Genomic DNA, 27,845 nt, shown 5'->3' on the forward strand with positions numbered 1-27,845 from the left:
TAAGCAAACAATGTGGGTTGTTTCCATTACTTGACTATTGTGAATAGTGCAGAGATGAATATGGCTGAGCAGGTGTCCTTATCATATCCTGGGTTATGATGCTCAGGGTAGATGCCCAGGAGTAGAATGGCTGGGTCGTAGGAAAGGTCTATTTTCAGTTTTTAAGAAAACTTCAAACTGCCTTCCATAGTGGCTGTACTAGTTTATATTCCCACCAGCAGTTCAGTAGGTTTCCTCTTTCTCCACAACTTTGCTAGCATTTGTCGTTGTCTGAGTTCAGAATATTGGCCATTCTAATTGGTGGTAGCTTAGGGTTATTTTTACTTGCATTTCCTTTATGACCATGGATGAGGAGCACTCTCTCCCCCCCCCCTCTTTCTCTCTCTCTCTTTGCCATTTTAACCTCTTCTTTTGACAAGTCTCTTTTTAGTTCTCTTGCCCATCTAGTGATTGGTTTGTTGGGTTTTAGGGGGGATTAGTTTCTTGAGTCCCCTGTAGATACTGGATATTAAACATTTGTCTGATGTATTATTGGTAAATATCTTTCTACTTTACTAGCTATACTTTTATCTGTGCAGAAACCTTTTATTTTAAGGTGGTCCCATTTGTCAAGTCTCTCTCCAATCTGGTACTCAATTCAGGAAGTTTTTGCCTGTGCCTGTGAGTTCCAGTATCTCTCCTACTCATATCATATAGTAGTTTCAAGGTTTCAGGTCTGATATTGAGGTCTTTGATCCATTTTGAATTAATGCTTGTGTATGGCGATAGGCTGGGATCAATGTTTAGTTTTCTGCATGTGGCTGCCCAATTTTCCAGCACCAATAATTGAATAGACTGTGTTTGTTCTACTGTATATCTCTGGCTCCTTTGTCAAATATAAGTTGACTATATTTTGGTTTTATTTCTGGATCTTCTATTATGTTCCATTGATCTTTTGGTCTCTGTTTTTTTTTTTTTTGGTGGGTCCTGGGGCTTGAACTCTGCCTAGGCACTGTCTCTGAGTAGTTCAGCTCAAGACTACAGCCCTACCCTTGAGCCAAGCCCCACTTCTCATTTTCTAGAGGTTAATTGAAGTAAGAGCTCAGGTCCTCTTGTGCCAGGGCCGGCTTTGAACCTTGATCCTCAGATCTCAGCCTTTTGGTTATCTAGGATTACAGGTTTATTTTTATGGAAATACCAGGCTGTTATTTTTTATTATTATTATGGCTCTATAGTAGAGTTTGAGGTCTTGTATTGAATACCACCTGCATTGCTAGAATTGTTTTGTCTATTCTAGGTCTTTTGTTATTCCATGTGAACCTTTGGATTATACCTTCTATTTCAATAAAGAATGCATTTGGGATTTTGTTGGGAATTGCATTGAAATTGTATATCAATTTTGGCAGTATGGCCATTTTCACTATGTTGGTTCTTCCTACCCATGAGCATGGGGTGTGTTTCCATTTCCTGGTATCCTCTTCAATTTCTTTCGTTAGGCTTTTATAGTTTTAATTAAATAATTCCTTTACATCTTTGGTTAATTCCTAAATATTTTATTCTTTTGGAGGCTATTGCAAATGGGATCATTTTCTTGATTTCTCCTTCTGTTTGTGTGTTGTTGGCATACAGAAAAGCTACTGACTTTTTCTTTCTTGTCAGTTATTTATTATGATGTGTTAGTCTAAAGACTAGCACATTTACAGTATATATGGCTTTGAATAGGCACTAAGAATATATAAAGCAGAAACTACATGTTCATTTATATTAATACTGCCGCAGACAAATAAATAAAAGTATTTTAATGCACTAAGCTTGACAAATACAATTTTATGTGGGAAACTGTATTATACAATGATTTTACCTCTTTTTCTTCATATATTTTTATTGTAATTAATAGAAGGGTTACATTATATTCACCAGATAGAAGGTGCATTACTTCACATACATTGATACCCTTTCTCATGTCTTGGTCCCCATTTCCCTCCCCCACCCCACTCCTCATCTTGTTTTCCCCCTTTCCCTATCCGATTTCAAATAACCAAATACGCATATATCCAATATATGGTAACAAGGTAAAATACTGTTAACAATACGAGATAACCAAGGGACAGCAAAAGAGATGAGAGATAACATAGTATATTAAGGACAACAATCACTTGTTATATGGCTTTTATTTCTATATGCTGGAGGTCCTTTCATTTAGCGTCATACTATATGGCCTTTGTATCTAGATTTTGTTTTATTGTAAATCTCTGCTAGGAGAGCCCAGGGTTTCTACTGATTATGACAAATGAGGGAAACCATTGAGCCTATGTTCCTTTGAGTCTGGCTTACATCACTTAACATGATTTTTTCTAAGTCTTTCCATTTCCTTGCAAATGGGGCGATGTCGTTCTTTCTGACAGCAGCATAGAATTCCATTGTGTATAAATACCACATCTTGTTGATCCACTCATCAACTGAGGGGCATCTGGGTTGGTTCCATATCTTTGCTATGGTAAATGGTGCTGGTATTGAAGAAGGCTTGGAGAAAGAGGTCAATGGTATTGGAAATATACTTCACGGAATCATCTCAGAGAACTTCCCAGAAGGGCAGGCCCATCTAGATAAAAGAAGCTTTTAGAACCTCAAACAGACCTGACCAGAAAGGGATATCCCACTGCCACATTATAATCCATACAGGATCAATGGAGACCAAAGAAAGGATCCTAAAAGCAGCCAGGGAGAAGAGAACAATCACCTACAAAGGAAAGCCAATCAGAATAACCATGGATTTCTCAGTAGAGACCATGCAAGCAAGAAGAGATTAGAAGGATATATGTCAGGCCCTTAAGACAAATAACTACCAACCAAGAATACTGTACCCATCTAAGCTCTCATTCATAACTGAGGTTTACCTCTTTAAAGGGATCTACAGGCAACTTGCTGCAGGAGCTCTGACAGAACCCACATGACTTTCCCAGCTGTTCATGCACCTCAGAGAAAAGCTATTGACTTTTTAAGGTTGATTTTGTATCCTGCCACTTTCTAAAATGGTTTATTAGTTCTAGGAGTTTGGGATGGAGTTTATTTGGTTGTTCAGGTATAGGATCATGTCATCTGTGATAGTTTAATTTCTTCTTTCTCTCCGTGGATCCCTTTGATGGCCTTCTCTTGCCTTAGTTCTCAGACTAAGGGTTTTAATTCTATATTGGAGAGAAGTCCTTTGAGTCTTTTGAGACTACTCTTCCATGCTTCTGGATGATATGATGTTATTTGCTAGTCTGAGGACAGGCACATTATATCAAGTATTAAAAAACCAAGTCTGCCTTATGTTTGATTCCTAGCACTAAAAAGGAAAAAAAATGAAAAAGAAAAATCATGTCTAAATTAAAGCAATCTTTGATTTTTTTATAAAAGCAAATGAAAGCAGAACAATAAGATTATATAAAAATTCCATGAAGATATTTGATAACACTTAGCAACCTTTCCTAATAAAATTTCTAATAAGTTAGGATTGGAAAGAATCCGTTGAATAATGATAAAGACATTTACCCAAACTTTACAGCAAATATCATACTAAATGGCAAATTTCTGAAGCTGTTTTCTTAAAATACAAGCATAGGAAAGAGATGGTGACTCCTAATGGTGACATTCAGAATCTTCAGAGATTCTGTCATGTGAAGATATGAAATAATTTTATAATAATAAAGGAAAATTACCTTATTTGTAGAAGTGTGAAACACCTAAGAGAGCCTAATATTAGAATAATAGAGAATATATATTATATTATAATGATATATAGAGAGAGATGTATAACAATGACTATACATATGATACTACAAACTGATAGGGCTTTTTAAAAAAATACCAGCAGTAGTCAGTAAGAAATGGAGAGGGTAGATTAGTTCACTTATAAGACATGATATTTAAAACTTAGCAAACTGTCAAAGAACCTAGATAAAAGGACTAAAATCATGCCAAGGATACAAAATAAGATCTGAACATATGGTAGGTCACAAGAAGTTTTCTGAACAGGAAGATTTACTGTTACAGAAATATAAATGCTTCCAAAATAACATGCACAGTTCCAGTAGTATTTCACTGAAACTGACTATGATAATGTAAAAACTTTCAATAGATACCAAAATTTAGCATAAGGCTGTCTTAATAAAAATTTGTGCATGGGCAAGTAGCTCAGCAGAATAAGATTAGAGCATTCAGAAATATCCCCAAGTTTACTGAAGAAGAAACATATGACAATAGTGGCATTTTATTTCCCTGAGAAATTTAATTCAATGACTTTATAATAGTTTAGTTAATGAAAGCTGCTGACATAAATAGTTATGTCATCTGTAAGAAACAAAGTCACTACAAATAAAGTCCGAGGTCACCTCCTTTTAAGGCACAGAATACACAGGAAAATATAGACAATTAGATTACATTATAGTTAAAACAAATTGTGGCAAAGACTATAAGCAAAGCTTAAATGTAGTAATTATTTTAGGAAAATTATACAACAAATAACATTGATTATCTTAGAGTCTAATGAGAAAATATGAAACATTTTAGTCAATGGAAAGGAAAACCAAATTTAACCAAATTTAAACCAAATTTAATCATGGAGAATATGGTCAAATATTTGAGTTGCTTACATAAATGAAGCAGTGAACAGATAACCAGATAATGAAGGTTCATTTCCTGAAGTGAGAGAGGAGCCATTGAATGGTTTCAAGTGCAGGAATGACATAATAAGATTTAAATGTTAGAAGAAAGAAATAATTTTTGTTCAACAGTAGCTAGTAATTAGAAAGGGAAGACAAGATCTGAGGTAGAGGATTAGTTAGAGAGTGATAATAACTAGTGTGGAAAAAAGTGGAGAGGATGGAAAGGATTCATTATTTTATGAAATAGAATTGAGAAACAAGAATCTATTAGGAATAGTGGACAAGGATTAGAGATGGAAGGGGCTACGGTAATGCCCAGCCACTGTGCTTAGAAAGTTTTTATTGATCCATGATGAGGAATACTTTTGTGTAATCAGGGCAAGTTGTCAAAATGAGTTTTGGTCACATTGAATTTTGAAATTAATTTTGGAGTTCAGGTCAAATATGTACAAAGACAAAAGATAAAGGGATGGCATGTGGAGATTACATTTGTAGCAAAAGCTATAGATGGTATCTACTGGGCAAGGAAGGGAGGAGAATTAGAGCTAAGAATCTTAGCTCTAAGAATCTTGGCTCTTGGTTCAAGAGGCCAATTCTGTTTTCAAACACAAGGCAGAAAGACTAAAAAATCTGATTGATTCCAACCTGTTAAACTTGTGAATTTTCCTCTTACTTCTGTCACTAGCACATGGTGACAAATACACAAACCAAATCAAACCCAACTCCCAAAGCTCAATTCTGCTTAGTCAGGTCCTCTAAATCATTTGAATATTGAAGGGAGGATCTACTACTGGGAAAGGATGAAGTTGTAGGAGAAAAGGAGGGATAGATGACTAAAACAAGATCCCAGATCGCAGAGGCAGTGGGATTCCAACATAGGTGATTGGCATTATTTTAGGCAGCAGATTGGAGGAAAGATAGAGGCCCATACAACCAAGTATGACGTTATCCTAGTGGATCAATGGTAAGCTAGTTTCTTTGTCTTTTCTGTAATAGAAAGAAAGGAAATCATATTATTTGCTAATAGGAGATAGAAAATAAAGATATGTTTCAGATGTTCAAGAAGAAATGAATGGCATAGACAAACATTATAGAAGATGAGAGTGATAGAATTCCATCAGCATTTGAGTCCCGGTGACAGCTGCCTCTCAGTTCAGACAAAATTTCCTTCTGAGACAACTGTGACTTTAGGGCTGAATCTGTATTACTACTTGACTTGCCAGTCACAAACTCACCTGCTTCTTTTCTATCTTAAGGAATTATTGAAATCTAAGTTGTCTCCAAAATGTTCTGAACATGTTTAAAAAATATATTAATGGCAGTATTTTGATTCTTGAGCTGGGTATGTTCCCAAGTGATACTGAGAATTGCCATTTTAGAAGTTCCCTCAGACTAACCGATAGACCCAGAATCCTGGCCTTGTCCCACATTTCAGCTTTTAGGTGCTCAATTGATATAAACAATACTAGACTTCTTCTTAGAATGTGTAAAGCTCAATTTGTCAAACAGGTTTGTTTCTTTTTGCTGTTTTGGTTTTAAAAAATCGGTAATCTTTTCAGACAGCTCAACCTTTTTCTTTTTTCTTTAAGCATTAGGTTCCCCAGCAAAAGTCAATAGAACTCCAAATAAAGTACTACTACTGTGATTTGTCATCTTAAATGCTTCATTATTTTTACATTGTTTTAAAATTGCCTTGTTAACCATCTGGCATGTCCTTTATTTATGTTCAACATTAAGTATATTAAATGGAATTATTTCTGTTTTCCTCTTGATAATAAAGAATAATTTCATAATTTTACTATTTTCTATTAATGTATTTAAACAAAGGGGGAAACTACGGTTGTGGATAAGCTGAGGACCTAAACATATCAGAAAACAAAATATAGTAGAGTTGAAAGTTCACATTAGGTCATTTCTGATTTCTATTCAAAAGTTGTCTTCCTTTATATAAATTTTATAATGTGATTGAATGGTTGTGCCAGCATTCAAGGTCCAGTAGAGCATAGTTTCATCTACCTTTTCAAATTTTATTTTTCCATTTTCCTTCATTCTTTTTTTTTTGCCAGTCCTAGATTTGAGCTCAGGGCCTGAGCACTGTCCTTGGACTTTCTCAAGCATAGAGCTCTACCACTTGAGCCTTAGCACCACTTCTGGCTTTATTCTATGTATGTGGTACTGAGGAATTGAAACCGGGCCTTCGTGCATGCTAGGCAAGCACTCTACCACTAGGCCAAACTCCCGGCTTCCTTCCCACATTCTGTTTTATACTCAACAGTAGCTTTTATTTTAGCACATTGTACTGATTCCACAGAAATAGTTCCATTTCTTATGGAAAGACTTGGAAATAATATGTTAAGTGAAGTCAGTTAAGTCCAGCAAGAAAAAGGTTGCATGTTACGCATATGTAGAAGCTAGAATTAGTGTACAAATATATAAATAAATACTTTGGATGGAATATAAGTATAGACAAATGTAGAAACTGAAATGTAGTAGATTCAGGGGAGAAATCAAATAATATAATTCCGTAGAGAGGAAATGAGTTCTTGGCAAGGGTGAGGTGAGGTGAAGGGAAGGAGAATACATGAATGAAGAGAAGGGGAAGAATATAGTAAAAAATAAGGATATATCCTATAAAATTAGGAAAAGGGCTTTGTTGGGAGAAATGAGTGAGAATTTTGAAAACGGTGACATTGATCAAGATGTTTTATTCATAAACTGCTTTGTTGAATGGCATTTAAAAATTATAGATAAAAACATTCCTTATTTCTTCACAGTAGATCAGCATTACAGATCTAGAAAATTGCTATTTTCAGCCTTTTTATCTGTTTTTTCCCCTGCATAGAAAGTAAAAGGTATTTTAAATACTAACTTATTGAACTTAGCAGAAAGTAACTACAAATAACAAATTCATATACATTTACTTATATTCTTAGTTGCCTTATGGGAATGGTAGTGAATATGATTCACTTCCTTTGACCATTCACTACAGCAAGGTAGTGAATGAGTGCCTATCAGGTTGCTGCTGGACAGTTGATGCTAGTTGAGTCATGGCTTTATTAACACGTGAATCTATATAAATAAGGAGAGTGCAGGTGTGCTGAAAAATGGCCTAGCCAGGGAAAGGCTTGGTTCTGAAATGTAATGGTGGCAGAATTTCATTCAGCTCAATATTCTGAAAGATTAAAGAAGGAGATTGGTAGATTATTATAAGGACCAGACTAGAGAAAACTTGAGAATACGAATGAGAAGTGGCAGATTATTACCGAGTGTGCTTCTATAATCATTAAAGTTTATGCTTTTCCCTAATGTTCTTAGAGAGTCAAATACAGTCTATCTCTTGACCAATTCTTTATAGATTACCACGTAAATCTTTGGACAATCTAAACTCCCCCTAATACATTATAACCTCAGTCACTGAACTGTTTTCCACAAAAAGTAACCAAATAATTGGCTATGTGTATGTGACCTTTATGAATGAGTATTTTAAAGTAGACTTTTAGAATGGAAATAGTTTCTTAATAGTTAAATATGGTGCCAAAAAGCATATGTCTGTATGGTCTAAGGAAAGGGAAACTCACTGGGTAGTACTAGAATTTGAATTTCAGGCCTTGTACTTATTAGTCAGATCTGCCATTTGAACCATACTCCCATCTGGGGAATTTACTATTGAAGAAATCATTTATGGGCCCTTTACTTAAAATAGAATCACATATTGTTTGATTCTAGGGAAGTAAGGTTCCATTTGACTTAATAATAGAAGAGAAGTTCTTAAACTCAAAACATTTATGGGACTTTGAATTTATGAAAGATGATGCATGATAGTTGAGAATAGAAAAAAGTAACTTGCAGAACTAATTAATACATACTTATAATTAGATTCTACGTTCATGGAAGGAATATGACCTGGCAATAACCATGATAAATTATGGAAAAAGAATGTTGGACATCACATCAAGCTGCAGATCTCTGTTTGGTATTAGTGAGCCAGAAGAAGTAGTAGAGGAGGTAATTGTTTTCTGTTTTTCGTATTTATGCATATATTCATTTGTTTTTAGGGTTCATTTAATTGCATTAAGCATATTAGAAAATAATCCATTTTAATTTGTCATATTTGCATAGAAGAAAAGTAATAGAGTTAAGAGTTTATTTAGTTTTTTAATTTGGGGGTAGACAGGGTCATGTGAAAAGTTCATGTATGCTAGCATCCTGGAAGTTTGTAATACCAGTACTGACCATCACTCAAGAGTTGGTAGGGAGCTCTCTGCACTCAGGCATTGGACTAAAAACCCTCTTAACATTTCTCTTGAATCCAAGATTTTTATTGTAAATACATGCCAGCATTATTTATTTCACATTCAAAGTAGATTTCTGAAACTCATTGTGATACCCAAGTTCTCTTCTTTATGAGACTAATTTTTAATATCTGTTTCCTAAGCATGGGTCTTATAAGAGCTTATACTTTATTGCCTTTCTCTGAAAGTGTGTGGATTAAATATTTTTGTAGATCAAGTTTGGAAATGTTACTTAGTCTATTGGGTTGCTGAGGGACATAACAGGAATGATCAAGGGAAGCCCTTTGATGGTTTGATGTGGGTAGAGACTCTGCATCCAATAACGGTTCACTTTTCTGCCAAGATAAAATGCAAACAAGCATTTGCTTGCATTACATACCCCATGTCTCCATTTGTTTTGCCCCTTAAAGCTTCATAAATCACAACTGCATTACTGTAAGACTTTTTGTAAGTGGAGGGGAAGATGTTTTGCCTAAGGGACAAAACAAGTTGGAGTCAATTTGAGTTTTTTCTTTTAATGCAGTTTTATTCTCAGTGTCTTGTGGTCCCTATGTCATCTAGGCCTTGACTAAGGATTGTGTTACTGTGGGACAGGACCTCACACCTTTCTCTTTGGAATTTCTGGTCTAGCAGAGCTTGTGATAATTTCCTCTGATTAAGGTTGTAGAAATTGGTAATTTGTTCAACTCAGAAATTCTTAGAGGCTGCCAAGGTCCCTTCAAGCTTGGCATAATTTGTTTTGTTTTGGTAACAATAGACACTGATAGGTCAATTCTCTGGTTCAGACAGGGAAAATATATGAACAGCTTGAACAGAGACAGGCCATTTCTTAATCCACTACTGAAAGGCGAAGTGCAAAGGTAATTAGCTTAGTTTCCAAAAACTCATTCTGGAAAAGATATAGGAAAGAAAAGACTACAAGGATACATTGAGTGGACTCTGCAGATTTTCTTTTGGAGACACTGGAGATATAACCTTTTCCACTTTATGAGCAAGATGGGGTTTGTTAAAGGGATAGAAAATCCTGAGAGGAATAGAAAGGAAGCATTTTGGTTATTTATTTATTTGCCAGTCCTGGAGCTTGAACTCAGGGCCTGAGCACTATCCTTGGGTTTTCTCAAGACTTAGAGCTCTCCTACTTGAGTGAGTACCATTTCTGGCTTTTTCTATGTATGTAGTACTGAGGAATCGAACCCGGGTCTTTGCGCATGCTAGGCAAGCACTCCACCACCAGGCTAAACTCCCAGCTGCATTTTGATTATTCTTGAATACATGTAGTCTGTCTTTTGGTTAGAATATAATGTTATTGCTGTTAATTAACTGGTATTGTTTTAGCATACAATAATAGTTTTGTCTACCAAATATGAAAAAAATGTAATTTAAAGAAAACTGTTAAAACATGCTGAAGTGAATTCTGACATTTAACCAATTTTTATTTTAGAATTATTTGAAGAAATCTTTCAAACCTAAGAAGACTCAGCAGGTAATGTTGCCTGAAAAAGTAAATGAGCAGCTGGCCACGTTGGAGACACACCTACTCAAAATGACAAAGCAATGTAATTTTTTCTGTATACATCTCTTTGTTATTATGTATGAGAAAATAAGAAGATATATTTTTTTGGAGATTGTGGGACTTGAGCTCTGGACCTGGGCATTGTCCCAGAGCTCTTCAGCTCAAGGCTATTGCCCTACCCCTTTAGCCACAATGTCACTTCCAAGAAAATATTTTCTTAAGAGGATTAAGACACAATTCATGATGGGGAAACCCTTTAAGTCTTACATGGTGCTTTTATGTTATGTCATTAATTCTAATAATGCCTTGTTAATACGAGATTGGTAATTGTTTCTTATGAATGTGGCTTGTAAATATAAATGATTTGCTAAGGATTATATTACTAGCTTGGACTTAATTCCAGGTCTTTTAATTTTTTATTAGTTTTTATTGTAATTAATGGAAGGTTTACATTATATTCACCAGATAGAAGGTGCATTACTTCACAAACATTGATACCCTTTCTCATGTCTTGGTCCCCATTGCCCTCCCTCCATCCCCCCTTATCTTGTTTTCTCCCCTTCCCTATCCTATTTCAAAAAAACCCAAACATATATATTATACAATATATCAGATAACAAGGTAAGATACTGTAACCAATGAGATGACCAAGGGACAGCAAAAGAGATGAGAGATAACATAATATATTAAGAAAAACAATCACACATTATATGGCTCTTGTTTCTATATCTTGGAGGTCCTTTCATTTAGTCTCATCCTATATGGCCTTATGTATCTAGATTTTACCCTATTGTAAACCTCTGCTAGGAGAGTCCAAGGTTTATATTAATTATGACAAATGAAGGAAACCATTGAGCCTGTGTTCCTTTGAGTCTGGCTTACTTCACTTAATATGATTTTTTTTCTTTTTTTTAATTTTTTTTATTGTAATTAGTAAAAGGGTTACATGATATTTGCCAGATAGAAGGTGCATTAATTCACATACATTGATACCCTTTCACATGTCTTGGTACCCATTTCCCTCCCCCCCCACCCGTCTTGGTTTTCCCCCCTTCCCTATCAAATTTCAAATATCCAAATACAAAGAAATTCAATATATCAGATAACAAAGTGAGATACTATACCAATATGAGATAACCAAGGGACAGCAAAGGAGATGAGAGACAACATAGTACATTAAGGACAACAATCATTCATTATATGGCTTTTGTTTCAATATGATTTTTTTTCTAAGTCTTTCCATTTCCTTACAAATGGGGCGATGTCGTTCTTTTTGATGGCAGCATAGAATTCCATGGTGTATAAACACTACATCTTGTTGATCCAGTCAACTGAGGGGCATCTGGGTTGGTTCCATATCTTTGCTATGGTAAATAGTGCTGCAATGAATATCATTGTGCTAGTGGATTTAGTATGTCCTTGTTTCTGGATGATTGGGTAAATGCCAATTGCTGGGTCATAGGGGAGCTCTATGTTTAGTCTTTTGAGAAACTGCCATGCTGCTTTCCATAGTGTTTGAAAGAGTTTACACTGCTCCACGTCTTTTAATTTTAGAGCAGATTTTCTCAGCCTTGATCCTATTGCTATTTAGGGTCATAAGGTTCTTTGTGGTAGGACTGTATTGGGCACTATAAGATATTGGGAAGCAAACTTGAACTCTGCATCTAAAAAGTTAGCACATGTGTGAGAAGTAATGCACCTCTATCTGGTAAATGTAACAGTAACCCCTCTGTACATTACAATATTTTAAAAAAAAGTTAGCACATCTTCCCTGAATCATAAAAAACAACTGGGAAGCAAATGTTGCCAAATGCATTGTGAGATAAGGATGACATATGCTGAGATTGATTGTTCTCAAGGCAACAGTGCAACAGAGAAACAATGGGATGGTGTGGAATGTTCATGTGTAAGATGATTGAACCATGGCCTACTAAGTAAAAAGTACAGCGAAAGAGCCAGGCAATTTAGCTACTTAGCAGACTGAGATCTGAGGGTCAGGGTTCAAAAAACAGCCCAAGAAAAAAAGTCTGAGAGACTCATCTCTGACCAGCATAAAGCTGTAATTAGAATTGTGGCTCAAGGGGTAGAGTACTAGACTAGTTGAGAAAAAAGCCAAGTGAAAGCACAAGGCTCCATGTTCAAGCTCTAGTATATGCAGATGCACACAAAAAAGATGAGTTACATTTTAGGCATTGCACTGCAGTAATTTTATAATGAGCTAGTAATGTATTAATGTATTAATTAGCATTTTGGAGTTTGTAGTTTAAAAAGCTGTCTGTAAAACTGACTTAATCTCTGATGATAATGTTGTTACATTTTTAAAGAGTATGTTAAAAATCTCTAGAAGCACAAGAGAGCAGTATACACATTTTTACCACTTGGTCTTCAGGACTTTTAGGAACTACTAAATTTATAGAATTCCTTGGCCTCATATAAAATTTCTCACTGTATGCCTCACAAAATTTGACTGGTAGTTATAACGTTGACATTCTCTCAGTTTCCATTCTGGGTCCATGAAAAATTTATTAATTCAGTCCAGTGTTCTCTCATTCCTACAATTAACAAACCTAATTTCTGGAAAAGTATAATTTTTTTGCTACATATAAAAGCATAATCCATTAAATATAAAATGTTCTAGAAATGTGATCTGTTCACTGTTACAGCAGCAATAAAACATTTTACTAAGAAGTACATATTAATATTACTAGTCTATCAGTAAATTAAATAAAAACAACAGTAAAAATAATATTGTAGGCATTGCTTCCATGTACTAGACATTATTTTAAGCATTTGATGCACTTTGAGCCATATAACATATATAAAAACCAAATAAGAAAATGGTATTATCACCCTCATTTTAAAAGTAAGGACACTAAGGTATATAGTTTCTAAGTAACTTCCCAAGGTTTCACAATTAAAAGTTAGAACTCAGTCAGTCTTGTGCTAGAGACTATGCTTTACTTTACTGACTGAAAGATATGAATTGAATGTAATTTATAGTTTAGGTGAAATAATGAAATGATTAAGGTTACAGCACTTTTTAATTCAAAAATTAGTGATAGTCTAAATGTCCTCTTATACATTTCCAACTTCTGAAGAACTTTTATTGTTGGTTGTTCAGAACAGAATCTGGAACTCACTGCTCTTTTTGGTTTTAATTTAGATAATACATATGAACTCTCAGGAGCAGAGGACCCTATCTTTCTTTACCCTGTGGTTTTAAATTGGTCTGTGAAAAATTCTGTGAAGGAAGGTAGGTGATGTGAATGTGCATGTGCTACTTGCTTACTACAGAGGAACATTTATGCGGTGTGAGTCTGTAAAGATTTCACCAGTTCCAGGCAGAAGTTTTTTGATTCTTACTTGTTCAGAATAATGCAGAATCTTGAATGCAAAGTAATATGTACTGGAAGGAAAGAACCTTCATGATGACTTATTTTGGTAGTGCATAGTGTTATTAGGGAGCTTATAAATAATGAGGGCATTGAAAACTACATTAGTGATTTTTAATTCAACTATGTAGGGATAGCAACCCAGAATGAAACATTATCTATATAAACTATATATAGTTATGAAATTAACTATATACAATAAATGAAGAAATTTCTTCATTTCTTCTGCTTATGATAATTACCAACCTTTCCCCTTCACAAGTTATTCATACGATCAAAACAACTTTAATGCAACCATTCCTAGTACTGGGGCTTTTGGGAAATAGGAGACTATAAAGTTGATGTTAAAAAAAGCAGTAGTTCACATCACACAAACTCATATTGTTTTTTGCCAGTCCTGGGCTTGAACTCAGGACCTGAACACTGTCCTTGGACTTGCTCAAGGCTAGAGCTCTACCACTTGAGTGTAAGCACCATTTCTGGCTTTTTTCTATGTATGTGGCACCGAGGAATTGAACCTGGGTCTTCGTGTATGCTAGGCAGGCACTCTACCACTACTAGGCCAAACTCCCGACCCCAGACTTATATTTTTTAAAGCAAGATATCAAAAAGAAAAGTTAATCCTCTACTTGGAACAAATTACTGTTAGCACTAGTAACTTTTCAGCACCCATAATTAACTATACTGGTAACTGTATCTGAACTTTGTCTTTACAGTTATGAAATTTAAGCAAAGACCTAGATTCCTGGAATTCTTTACCCAGGTTATGCTTAAGTGCATGAATGATGAAAAATTTAACATTTTGGTGGAGATAACTAGCCCTGTTCATGACTTCTTGAAAAGGTACTTGTAATACCAGTTTTATAAATGTTTAAAACCTTAAGTCACATAGCTGGATGAGAAAGAAGAGGGAGGAGGTTTATGTAGTTGTTACCTGGGAGTTAGTAAAGATTTATGTTTGTGTCAGCAAGGAAACAAAAATATTTATGTATCGGAATGAAGAAATAAGTCTAGAGCTTGTTCAGATTTCCAACAGAAAATAGGTGTTTTCTATTGGGCCAAGATGGATAGTAGCATCTCTCTAGATGTGTAGCCTTTGGGCCCTTTATACACAAGATTTAAAGTCCAATTTTGGTCATGCATCTTGGGATTCTAATTCTTCCATCATAATGAGTAAGAACCATTATGTACCATTTTCATTTGTATATATGAATGAAATGTCCCCAAGATAGAAGTAGTAAGCCTTAAAACTATCCCTCTAATTTTCTTAGCCTGAATGATGTTCTTTGTTCCCAAGGAAAATGATCATGTCTCATGCCAACTATAAGGGAACCTAAATGAATTCAACTTATCCTGCAATAATTAACAAGTGGGCTTTATGACACCATAAAACAAAAATCTATCTATCCCATTTTAATAAAAGGAAATACCAGTGGCATGAGATTTTAAAAATGGTAGCAAAAGAGAAAAATTTCTTTAAAAATTATTAAAGAGGTTTGGGATAGATTGGATTCATATTTTCAAAAACTAAAGGAGGAAATTGCTTTTGCTAAATGCAATGAGAATCAGAGAATTTGTCAGAATTAAAGAATTTATTTAGTTAAAAATTAGTCAAAACTAAATGTACAGAAAGTTTGACGTTTAAAGTTTAGAAATAGGGTAAGGAAGTGGTGTTGTGGCTCAAAGGGTAGGGTACTAGCCTGGAGCTGAAGAGCTCAGGGACAGTATCTAGGCCCTGAGTTCAAGCCTCACGACTTACAAAAAAAAAAAAAGAAATAGGAAAAAATAATTCCTCAGTACCACATAAACAGAAAAAGCTGGAAGTGATACTGTGGCTCAAGCCGTAGAGTACTAGCCTTGAACCAAAGAAGCTAAAGGACAGTGCCCAGGCCCTGAGCTCAAGCCATAGGACTAACAACAAAAATAGTGCTCTTTAAAATAATTCTAATGAGTAACCCTACAGTTTAAAATATACAAGTAGCAGTTAGAGACAAAGAATAAGATTAGATATAAATAAAAAATTTAGAAATAAAATCAAGGAAAGAAAAAAGGCTAAAAGTTGAAATTGATCAGTTATAAGTTGGTTCTAAGAGAATCTACTTGGTAATTATAACAAATGTATTCTTTTTCTTTGCAGGTTATTTTTTTATTGTAATTAATAGAAGGTTATTTGCCAGATAGAAGGTGCATTAATTCATATACATTGATACCATTTCAAACAAATGTATTCTTTAACATTTGGAATAATATAACCTGTTATAAGTCAACATTAATGATTTAAAAAATCTAGTTGAAGCTAGGTGTGGTGACTCATGCCTGTAATCCTAGCTATTCAGGAGGCTGAAATCTGAGGATCTCAGTTCAAAGCCAGGCTGGGCACTAAAGTACATGAGATTCTGATCTCCAATTAGCCAGTAGAAAACTGGAAGTGGTGCTGTGGCTCAAGGGGTAAGGCAGTAGTCTTGAGCTGAAGAGCTCAGGGACAGTGCCCAGGACCAGAGTACAAACCCCACAACCGACCAAAAAAACAGTCTAGTTGAAAGCAGTGATTTTTCTAGAAAAATTTGTACAGTTAAGAATTTTAAAAATTGGATAATTCAAATTTGTTTAGGGTGATTTTTTTCATATTTAAAAATGGATAATTTATATTTCACACAAAGGTATTTTAAAACATGAGTGTAATTTTCTAGTATATTGACTTTAGTAGGCTCTGGTAATAGAGCTCTATAAAAAAAAAAGGAAAGTAAGCTGGATGCCTGTGGCTTACACTTGTAACTCAAGAGGCTGAGATAAAAGGATCATGATTCAAAACCAGCCTTGGCAGGAAAGTCTATGAGAATCTTATCTTTAATAAACCACCAGAAAACTGAAAGTAGAACTGTGGCTCAAAGTGATAGAGCATTATACTTGAGTGATAAAGCTCAGGGACAGTGTTCCAGCCTTGAGTTCAAGCCACAAAACTGACAAAAAAGTAGAAAGTAATAAATCAATCACTCTTTGCATACGTAACAGATTTGTGCTTGTGAAATAATAAGAACAAGTATATGAAGCCATTGGGACTGAAATGTTAAAAACAGGTATTCATAAAAAAAGAAATAATGAATTATTCACAAAGTAAAAGATCAATAATGCTGAATAAAACAAACCAGGTGCTGGTGGCTTACGACTGTAATCCTAGCTACTCAGGAGGCTGAAACTGAGGATTGCATTTTGAAGCCAGCCAGGCAGAAAAGTCCGTGATAGTCTACCCAAAAAGCCAGAGGTACAGCTGTGTCTGAAGTGGAAGAGTGCCAGCTTTGAACAAAACCGCTCAGGAACAGAGCTCAGGCCTTGAGTTCAAGTCCCTTACTGGCACCAAAAAATATTTTTAAACACACCATAACTAACCAGCAAAGTATCACAGAGCTTTGAAGTCACCAAGTGGAGGAGTTTGATGTTCTCAGTAGTTGAAAGAATGTCAGTGCATGGAGCAAAATGCTGAGGCATGTAGCAGGTAGTTGAAGTGTATATATATTCTTTTTCTCTTCTCTTTCTGGAGCAACATAGCAACCTTCAAGTATTTGATATGATAGACAAGACCATTGATAAGAGACTAATCTCATTGGAATATGGCAGGCAGTTGCTCTCAGGATGCAAGTTACAGAGGTTGAATCCTAAAGTCCCTACCTATAAGTAATTGATGGCTTTCTTAGCCAGAAAAAAACGCGTAAATTAATATCACCTTACTAGAGGATTCTTGAAATTGCTGCAAGTGTGCTGGAGTCCCAACCAGCCATTGGATTTATGGTTGTCTTCATAAAACTTGAAGTGGCAGGGCCACTGCCAGTGGGACTAAGATGGATTTGGATCATATAGCCTAACTCCAGGAATTTGATATCTACACTCAACCTGCCACTGCATTAACTTGTATTGCTAAGCCTTTTCATTTTAATTCAGTTTACATTTTTTTATTCCACTTATGGTTATAGCAGAATTTTGCTGTACCTGGCAAGTACTTACTAAAAGAAATGTAAATTCTAGAATTGTATAAATTTCAGAAAAATGAACTAAGTATCAATAGAAGGATAATTATTTGGAGAAGGGGAATCCACCAAAGTTCATGAATGAGAAGATAAGGTCAAGAACTTCTTTTCATGATTAGGGGAAGAAGAAAGATCAGCAGATATCTAAAATGTGTGGCTTCTGTTGGTATCTAGAAGGCAGTAGTCACTGGAGGGTTGGTAAGATATATCCAAAAAATCTGAAAATGTGTCTTGGATCACTCTGATGTAGTTTTTTTCTCAGTTGTAAAGAGTCGTATCTGTATTTATTTTCTGTTCTGTCTACATGATGCTTTTAACTCTTGTCCATTTCTTATAGACACATTAGTTTCTTGTATTTTATAGTGTGGTATGACTGACGATTTGCTTTTATGAGAAGACTTCTATTCCTCTTTGGACAGAGAACACTGTGTAATTTATGAATGGGACACGGCAGTTCGGATTTCATTCTTCTTGCAGTGATAGCCATTTATTAAAATTTTATTTCTTTGGTATAGTTCTACATCTTTTTACAGATCATTCTGGCTGACTTTATCTTTTCATATTAGGAGGAATGAGTCTTTACTTGGAGTAAAGAAACAAAAATATAAAGACAATATTTTTAGTAAAAAGCCAGCAAAATATCCAAAGAAGTTCAAAGCTGTAATAATAGAGATCGGAAAAGTAAGTTTCTTCTTAGTTTTTAAATTTTTTAAAATTTGATTAAGTGAAGTAAGCCAGACTCAAAGGAACTTAGGCTCAATGGTTTCCCTCATTTGTCATAATCAGTAGAAACCTTGGGCTCTACTACCAGAGATCTGCAATAGAGCAAAATCTTGATACATAAGGCCATATAGTATGAAGCTAATTGAAAGGACCTCCAGGATATTGAAACAAAAGCCATATAACGAATGATTGTTGTCCTTAATGTACTATGTTGTCTCTCATCTCCTTTGCTGTCCCTTGGGTATCTCATATTGTTACAGTATCTCACTTTGTTATCTGATATATTGAATTTATTTGTATTTGGTTATTTGAAATTTGATAGGGAAGGGAGGAAAACCAAGACGGGTGGGGGGTGTAGGGGGGAGGGTAATGGGTACTAAGACATGTGAAAGGGTATCAATGTATGTGAATTAATGCACCTTCTATCTGGCAAATATCATGTAACCCTTTTACTAATTACAATAAAAAAACAAACAAACAAACAAAAAGACTAAATGAAAGGATCTCCAGAATATGGAAACAAAAAAATTTTTTTTTAATTTGATTTTGTGGTAAAGGTGATGTACAGAGAGGTTACAGTTATATAATTAAGGTAATGAGTAAATTTCTTGTTGAACAGTGTTTTCCTTGTTTTCTCCCACTTTCCCTCTTCTCCTGACTCCCCTTTTCCCAAGTTGTAAAGTTCATTTTCAACATAGTGCCTTGTGAGTATTACCTTTGTGTTGGTTCACCTTTTGTCCTTTGTCTCAACATTTTGTTGTTCCTCTTCCCTCCCCCAAATCAGGTAAATGTATATACAAGACACAAGGTACCAAAATAAAAAATAGTGACAACAGGCTATAAACCAAAGGGGGGAAAACAATAACAATAACAACAACAACAACAACAACAACAAACTCTGTTTCCATTTTTTGGAGTTCATTTCTATTAGAATCATTTAAAATGGATTATAGGCATGAGCTACCGGTGCCTGGCAAGATTTTTTTTATAGATAGAGATCTTTGTCTATGGGGTACTTCTATTACATTTGATAGTAATTTCAATTGAATGATAGAAATCTTTGTGTCTCAATCTTAGGAATTAAGCATTAAGCTTATATTTAATTTGGAACATTTTTCTTATCCCCTTTACTAAGAGTTCAGAAGTGGGACAAAGGAGAAGACGCAAAAGAAAGGAAACCCTCAAGGATTATTTTTCCAGAAATCCAAATTTACTTGAAATTCCAGAACATGAAAGGTATTAGTTAAATAATGAATTAAAACCTTACATTTATAGCTATATGAGCAAGATGCCAGAGCTCAGTCCTAAAGTCATAGCTACTCAAGAGTCTGAAATCTGAGAATCTTGGTTCAAAGCTAGCCCAGAAAATAGGGATCATGAGACTCATATTTCTAGTTTACTAAAAAGCCGGAAGTGAAGCTATGGCTCAGGTGAAATAGTGCTATCATTGTACACAACAACTCAGGGACAGCATACAGGCACTGAGTTCTAGCCCCAGGTCAAAAAATTAAAATTAAAAATAAAAACCACCTCATTTAGGGGAGGGGGTCGGGGGAGGGAAATGGGGACAAAAACATGAGAAGAGGGGTATCAATGTGTGAGAAACAATGTACCTTCTATCTGACGAATATAACTGTAACCCCTGTATACATTAAAATAAAAAATTAAAACCACCTCATTTATTGGAAGGTGTCAGGCATTATTTTGGGTATTGAGGATATACTGGTATACCAGTCATATAAAATCACAGTACTCAAGGAGTTTACTTATGAGCGACAAGAGTGAAGTAACTAACTAAAACTCACCACGTAGAAATTTTAAAGTCCTATAACTTTTCTGAAGAGAAGAATGATATGCTATAGAATAACTGATTATAGAACAATTGATGGCAACTAGTTTAGGTGGTGAGGAGACCCCTCATTTCGAAGGAGAATCTAATACTCTTTTGATGTTTTTAAATAGATACATCATATTTACACATGCTTATAGGATATAGTATGCTGATTCAATACATGTATATAATCAATGTACGATGACTTAGAATTTCTCTCTTCTAACATTTATCTTCTTTATGTGTTGAGAATCTGATAATTTTGAAACAATAAATAATTGTTGAGTATTGTTATCTTATTGTGGTAGAATACTTAACTGTATTTTTTATTGTATTTTATTGTCAGAGTAAGGTATTGAGAGGGGTTATAGTTACATTTGTCAGGTAGTAGGGAAATATATTTTTGTACCTATTATCCAACATCTGTTTCTCGTTCTACATATTATTTTTAGAAACCATTGTTTTATTCTTTGCTTTATTAGATCAACTTTTTAATCCTTTGAATGGGTAAACTGTGATCAGATTCCTTTGCAGTATTCCAGCCTCGTGTTTCCTTTGCTTTCTAGTCTGTAGTCGAAAGCCCTAAATTTAATCTTGAATACTTTATGATATAGACATACTTGTTGTATCTGGCATTTTATTTTCAGATAATTGTAGATTTATATGCAGTTATAAGAAAGTGACTCCATAAAGCCTTCACCTAATTTTTAAAAATTATTTTCTTTTTCAATTTTAATTTTCTTTTTTATTGTTGGGGTAATGTATAGAGGGGTTACAGTTACATTCACCAGATAGTAGACCTTCACCTAGTTTTAAGAATAATTGTGTGGGTATTGTACAATATCACAGGAAATTGACACTGATACAATTCATGGACCTCATTCAGATTACAGAAATTTTATATGCATGCAAGTATATATATATATATTTTATCCTAAATAATTTGTAAAACATGTGTGACCATCACTACCACAGTGGTAAATATGGTTGTTAGAATTCCATAATGTTAACATGTTAATTCCATAATATTCAGATGATGGAAGGAGAGGCATTTTCCATTGTTGATGAGCTGATGTTAGTGCTCTTCCAAGCCATGGGAAGTCTGTCAGTCAGCATCACAACTGAAGGAAGCCTCTCTTCTCACTCTCTCCTCATTTTCAATTCACAGGGCAAGAAGAACATGGCTAATCTCCAGGGTTCTTACTGGTCTTTTGAGAACTGACCTCCTCACATAGGGAAAAGACTAATATTTATTTTGGAATTTGCCTTTGAAATTTTCATCATAACTTAAAAAATTAATATTTATTAGGAATCCATCTAACATATCACTAAAATATGTAAAGGGTGAGGTAGGAATTTGAAGCCAGTCCAGGCAACATAGTGAAATTACAGCTCAAATCAAAACTAAAACCAAAATTAAATATTAGCTAAAATTTGAATATTTTTATAGCATATAGAATATGAATTTAAACTTTACAATTTTATTCCTTTAGAGTCTCATGTAAAGCAAAAATTTGCTCCATAAGTATGAGCACTAAATCCCAGTCACCTTTTGGTTATGGAAAAGAAAATCTCTAGGTTGAGTTGAATTTTTCAGAGCTTCAAGGCAATATGTATTGTCTCCCTTTTTTGTCCCTGGTGCTTATGCTTGTCTTCTTTTCCCTCCTATTTCACATTTTTAACACTGAGGAAATGATACATAAGCTAGAAAGATTTGCATAAGGGAAGTCAAGGGTCTCCTTAATGTACTTTGTGAAAACTAGCAATTTTTTTCTTTATTAAATACTTGGATGTTGTGTAATTTTAAAACTTCTTTCTCCCTTGGCAGAAATAAGAGAGCTGATGTTAGAAAAGTAGCATACCGATGCCTCAAAGATTGCTTTACTCCTCTAGTAACAAGTTATGTTAGAAGGAAGAGGTTTCATCAAATATTTCTTGAGGAGATGCCTTGGAGAGCTCAGATGAACTTGTTTCTGGCAAGCGCGCACTACCACTTGCTTTTACAAAAGCTAGGGGAGCGAATGAAGTTGAAACCTGGCACTTCACACCCGATGGTCAGGTATAGTATATTATTAGTAAATTATGCTTTGTTAGCCTCATGAACATAGATTGTGTATTTGTGTGCTCAAGCCTCAAATGTTGGTGAAACTGTGGCTTATAAAACATCTCAGTGTATTCTAGTCATTGCTGTACTTAAAAAAAATCATTATAGGGGTAATGTATTAGAGGAGTTACAGTTACATTCACTAGGTAGTAGATGCATTATTTCTCACACATTGATACCCCTTCTCATGGTTTTTGTCCCCATTTCCCTTCCCCACCCCTTCCCAAACATCTTGTTTTCCCCTCTTCCCTATCCTATATCAAATAAACAAATAAATGTATATATAATATACCAGTTAACAAAGTCAGATACAGTAACAATATGAGATTGACCAAAGGGCAATAAAACAAAAGAAATAACATAGTACATTAAGAACAACAATCACACAAGATAAAGCTCTTGTTTTCATATCCTGGAAATCCTTTCATTTAGTCTCATCCTATATGATCTTATGTACCTAGGTTTTGAGCTATTGTAATCCTCTGCTAGGAGAGTCCTAGGTGTTTACTGATTATTACAAATGAGGGAAACCATTGAGCCTATGTTCCTTTGAGTCTGGCTTATTTCACTTAATATGATTTTTTTTTCAAGTCTTTCCATTTCCTTACAAATGAGGCAATGTCATTCTTTCTGATGGCTGCGTAGAATTCCATTGTGTATAAGTATCACATCTTGATTCAATCATCTACTGAGGGACATCTGGGTTGGTTCCATGTCTTTGCTATGGTAAGTAGTGCTGCAATGAACATCATTGGGCTAGTGGCTTTAGTATGTTCTTGTTTCTGGACGATTGGGTAAATGCCTAGTAGTGGAATTACTGGGTCATAGGGGAGCTCTATGTTTAGTCTTTTGAGGAACTGCCATACTGTTTTCCATAGTGGTTGAACGAGTTTACACTCCCAGCAACAGTGTAGTATTGATCCCTCCTTGCCACATCCCCACCATTATCTGTTGTTATTAGATTTCTTGATTATGGCCATTCTAACTGGAGTGAGGTAGAATCTCAAAGTTGTTTTGATTTGCATTTCTTTTATGGCCAGAGATGTTGAGCATTTCTTCATGTGTCTATAGGCTATTCTTATTTCTTCTTCAGAGAGGTCTCTCTTTAAATCTTTGGCCCATCTTTTAATGGGATGGTTGTGTCTTTGAAGATCTGTTTTAAGGAGATTTAATTTTTTTTTCTGTAGATATATTTTAGATATGAGGCCTTTGTCTGTTGTATGGTTAGTGAAGATCTTCTCCCACTCTGTGGGCTTTTTATTTAACTTGCTAGCTTTGTCCTTTGCCATAAAGAAGCTCTGCAGTCTAATGCAGTCCTACTTGTCCAAACTTTCTTTAATTTGTTGTTTCTGGGTCTTTATGAAGAAAGTTTCGACCTGTGCCAAGGAGGCCTAGGCCTGCTTAGGTTTACCTCAAGGTCTTCGATGCATTTGTAATTAATCCTGGCGCAGTGTGACACAGAAGGATCCAACTTTTTCTGCAGGTATTTAACCAATTCTGCCAGCACCCTTTGTTGGAGAGGTGGTCTTTCTTCCATTCTATTTTTTTTGGCTCCCTTAGATTAGGTGGCTATAGGTCTGTGGGTTGATTTCTGGGTCTTCAGTTGTATTCCATTGGTCCTTAGGCTTGTTCTTGTGCCAGTACTAAGCTGTTTTGGTTGCTATAGCTCTGTAATACAGTCTAAAGTTTGGTGTTGATCTTCCTCCAGTGCTGTTCTTTCTTCATGTCAGAATCTTTTCCCAACAAGAGCTGGGGATATAATTGCTTACTCATGAATTTCTTTTTTTTTTCATTTTTTTAATTGTAATTAGTAAAAGGGTTACATGATATTTGCCAGATAGAAGGTGCATTAATTCACATACATTGATACCCTTTCACATGTCTTGGTACCCATTTCCCTCCCCCCCCCACACCCCCTACTCGTCTTGGTTTTCCCCCCTTCCCTATCAAATTTCAAATATCCAAATACAAATAAATTCAATATATCAGATAACATAGTGTTACTCATGAATTTCTAACTTTTGTACATCCTGCATATGTGTCAGTCTAGTTTTCAGTGCAAGGGTAATTCCATGAAAATATTAGTATGCCTTATGAAAATATTTTTCTGTGTTTGAAATTTCTATAACTAGAGATTATATTTTCCTATATAATCCAAGATCTGTCATTAGTTCAATAGACATTTTTGATTCTTTGAGTGTTTTTGACTAAGTGTTGAAGAAGATACAGATAGAAGTACATAATATGGAGTGCCATGGTACCATTAAAAAACATAGTGGCATTCATATAAAAAATACTTGCCAAGTACTGAGTTACCTGCAGCACTTAAGATGGTCAAAGACTGCTAGATTGTATCACGAGTACCTACAATTAAAGTTCAAGGAAGTATTATCTTTCTTGACTATTTTCTTCTGACTAAATGTAACAGGGATGGATAGGCAATATCTAAGATATGGAACCAACCCAGATGGCCCTCAGTAGATGAATGGATTAAGACAATATGGTATATATAAATAATGGAATTCTATGCTTCCATCAGAAAGAATGACATCACCATGTTGGCAATGAAATGGAAAGACTTGAAAAAGAATGATATTAAGTGAAGTAAGCAGATCTGAAGAAACATAGGCTCCCTGGTTCCCCTCAGTTTTAATAATTAGTATGTGCCTAGGATAGTTCTAGTAGAGGATTATAATAGTTTAATAGCTATGTTCCTATGACCATTTAAAATGTTCAATGGTTATATATAATATACATAAGTCTCAGCCTATAAAATCAGGCATGTAAAATACCCTGTGTTTATTTACTTACTATAGCACAATAAGACATTGACTAAATCTGTATATTGTAACTTGCTGCTAACTTTGATTTTATGAAGACCTGAAATATATATACAGTAGTTATTTAATTGTTTTGCTAGAAAGCTGTTTATGACTTAATCTTTATTTTTATTTATTTTTGTGGGTAATGGGGCTTGAACTTGGTCTGGGCACTGTCCCTGAGCTCTTCAGCTCAAGGCTACTGCCCTATCCCTGGGCCTGTGTGTTTTCCCTGAGCCCTTCTGCTCAAGGCTACCACTCTACCCTTGAGCCAAGCCCCATTTCCTCTTTCCTAGAGGTTAATCGGAAGTGAGTCTCAGGTCCTTTTGTGCCCGGGCTGGCTTTGAACCTTGATCCTTAGGTCTTTGCCTCCTGAATAGCTAGGATTACAGGCATGAGCCATTTCTCCCGGCATCTTTATTTTTTTTTAAATAGCAACTATGGACATTTCGTTCTATATAGTATGCATCTCTGCTAAGATGAGCTTAAATCAGTTGGCTTTAACCCGATATAAATTATTGTTCTAATACCCATTAAGTGAGTATAGATTTTTCAATTTTCATTTTCAAGGGCACATTCAAGGAACTAGATATTAATGTTAAAATTCCTAAGAGCAAAGTTGTGTAATTTTAGAAGTTAATAGAGGCTTTCTTTGCTAGTCCTGGGGCTTGAACTCAGGGCCTGGGCACTATCCTTAGGCTTTCTGAAAGCTAGTGCTCTACCACTTGAGTCACAACACCACTTCCAGCTTTTTCTGTAAATTTGGTACTAAGCAGTCGAACACGGGGCTTCGTGTATAGTTAGGCAAGTACTCTGTCCTCTAGGTCATATTCCTGGCCCAAGAAAGGCTTTAAGTTCACAAATATTTTTATGTTCTAAAATTTGAGAACACATCAAAATGTTTGAGAGCTTATTATATATTTTAAGGCTAAAAGTGTATTTGATATACTTGATTTATTTTTGCCTATTTGTTTTTAAATGTGGTTTATTTATATTTGCAGTTTCCGAACATGTGATCCTAATCTATTCTCACTATATAATTCAGGAACTGTATTACCAACAACAAAATTGAGTATAGAAAACTATAAAGAAATACTTAAATTCCTTTCAACTGCCAAAACAGTGGGAAATTTATTACCAGGTAAAATAAGTACTTTAATTTGCTATCTAATTGTTTCTAGATTTTTATTTTATACCCACACACACATACACACACACACACACACACACACACACACACACACACACACACACACACACACACTCCTGGGCACATGCCATTTTCCTAAACTCCATCTATTTATATTTACTTGAGGTGTGTGTGTGTGTGTGTGTGTGTGTGTGTGTGTGTGTGTGTGTGTGTGTGTGTATGATACTGGTTCTGGGGCTTGAATTCAAGACTCAGGGTCTGGGTGCTGTCCCCGTCTTTGTGCTTCAGGAGTTCTTTCTACCACTTGAGCCCACCAGTTCCACTTCCATCTTTTTGGTATTTAATTGGAGATAAGAGTTTCAAGATTTTTGTGCCCAGGCTGGTTTTGAATTTCAGTCCTCATTCCTCAGTTTCCTGAGTAGTTAGGATTCCATAAGCCACCTGCACTTGGTGTTCATAGAGGTTTGATATAGAATTTGCTGTATTAAGAATTAGATATTTTGCCTGGCACAATGACTCACACCTGTAATCCTAGCTACCTGGGAGGCTGAGATCTGAGGATCAAGGTTCAAAGCCAACTTGGGCACAAAAGATCTTGAGACTCTTATCTCCAATAAATCACTAGAAAATGGGAAGTGGGGCTCTGACTCCAGGGGTAGGGTGGTAGCCTTGAGCTGAGGAGCTTAGGGACAATGCCCAGACCCAGAGTTCAAGCCTCATGACCCACAAAAAATAGATATTTTTTGGTGAGATCACATATATTCAGAAGTGGTTTCTACCAAAAGCCAATTTGTCTATTCTGCTATTGTCAAATGTTGTTGCATTGAGTGGTTCAAGATAGTTGAAGAATTGTTATCAGACTTATTATTTCTACTGATTTAGTTAAAGTAACTTCTAATTCCACTGAATGTAGTAATACAAAACAGACACAAAAATATTCATAACAGCTAAACTTATTGTCAGAGGACAGTCCATTCTTGTCCTAGGATCTCTGACATTTTTGTAAAAGCTTGCTCCAAGATGAATGAAATAATATTTTACTATCAGGGCCAAGAAATGTTAGGTGTCAGGGGACCCCAGGAAGTAGAGAGACTGCACAACAAGTCTATGGATCTGAGTGCTGTGCTGATGACTGGTGTTTGCCAAAATTGACTGATTTTATAACCTTTTCCTGCAAAGACAGAAGACCTAAACACACTTCCCAGTCAATAGGCAGTCACTCATATCACTAATAAAATTTATTTTTATTATCTTCATGTCATTACAAACCCATTTATATAGTTTTCATACTGGCATTTTAAGATCCTTATAAATTATTGCTGATCAGGTTCTTGATACATCAGTAGTGTTGATTTGTATACTTAACATGCTTTC

At 35.2% G+C, this 27,845-nt stretch overlaps 1 protein-coding gene across 4 annotated transcripts in view; it reads left to right on the top strand.

Annotated features, from left to right (window-relative positions):
• The window catches only part of Cfap54 (cilia and flagella associated protein 54), a 270,425-nt gene that overhangs the window by 95,806 nt on the left and 146,774 nt on the right, over positions 1 to 27,845 (top strand). For all 4 annotated transcript variants that reach the window (XM_090328446.1, XM_090328444.1, XM_090328445.1 and 1 more), the window contains exons 27-34: positions 8,502 to 8,630; positions 10,359 to 10,473; positions 13,594 to 13,683; positions 14,539 to 14,665; positions 18,411 to 18,525; positions 19,703 to 19,803; positions 22,227 to 22,457; positions 26,323 to 26,462. In XM_090328446.1, coding sequence (XP_090184572.1) covers positions 8,502 to 8,630; positions 10,359 to 10,473; positions 13,594 to 13,683; positions 14,539 to 14,665; positions 18,411 to 18,525; positions 19,703 to 19,803; positions 22,227 to 22,457; positions 26,323 to 26,462 — 1,048 coding nt within the window. The remainder of the gene's footprint in view (positions 1 to 8,501; positions 8,631 to 10,358; positions 10,474 to 13,593; positions 13,684 to 14,538; positions 14,666 to 18,410; positions 18,526 to 19,702; positions 19,804 to 22,226; positions 22,458 to 26,322; positions 26,463 to 27,845) is intronic.

This window comes from Megascapheus bottae, chromosome 2 (genome assembly GCF_031878675.1).
Source record: "Megascapheus bottae isolate mThoBot1 chromosome 2, mThoBot2.hap1, whole genome shotgun sequence".
In the NCBI taxonomy this organism is placed as follows: Eukaryota; Metazoa; Chordata; class Mammalia; order Rodentia; family Geomyidae; genus Megascapheus; species Megascapheus bottae.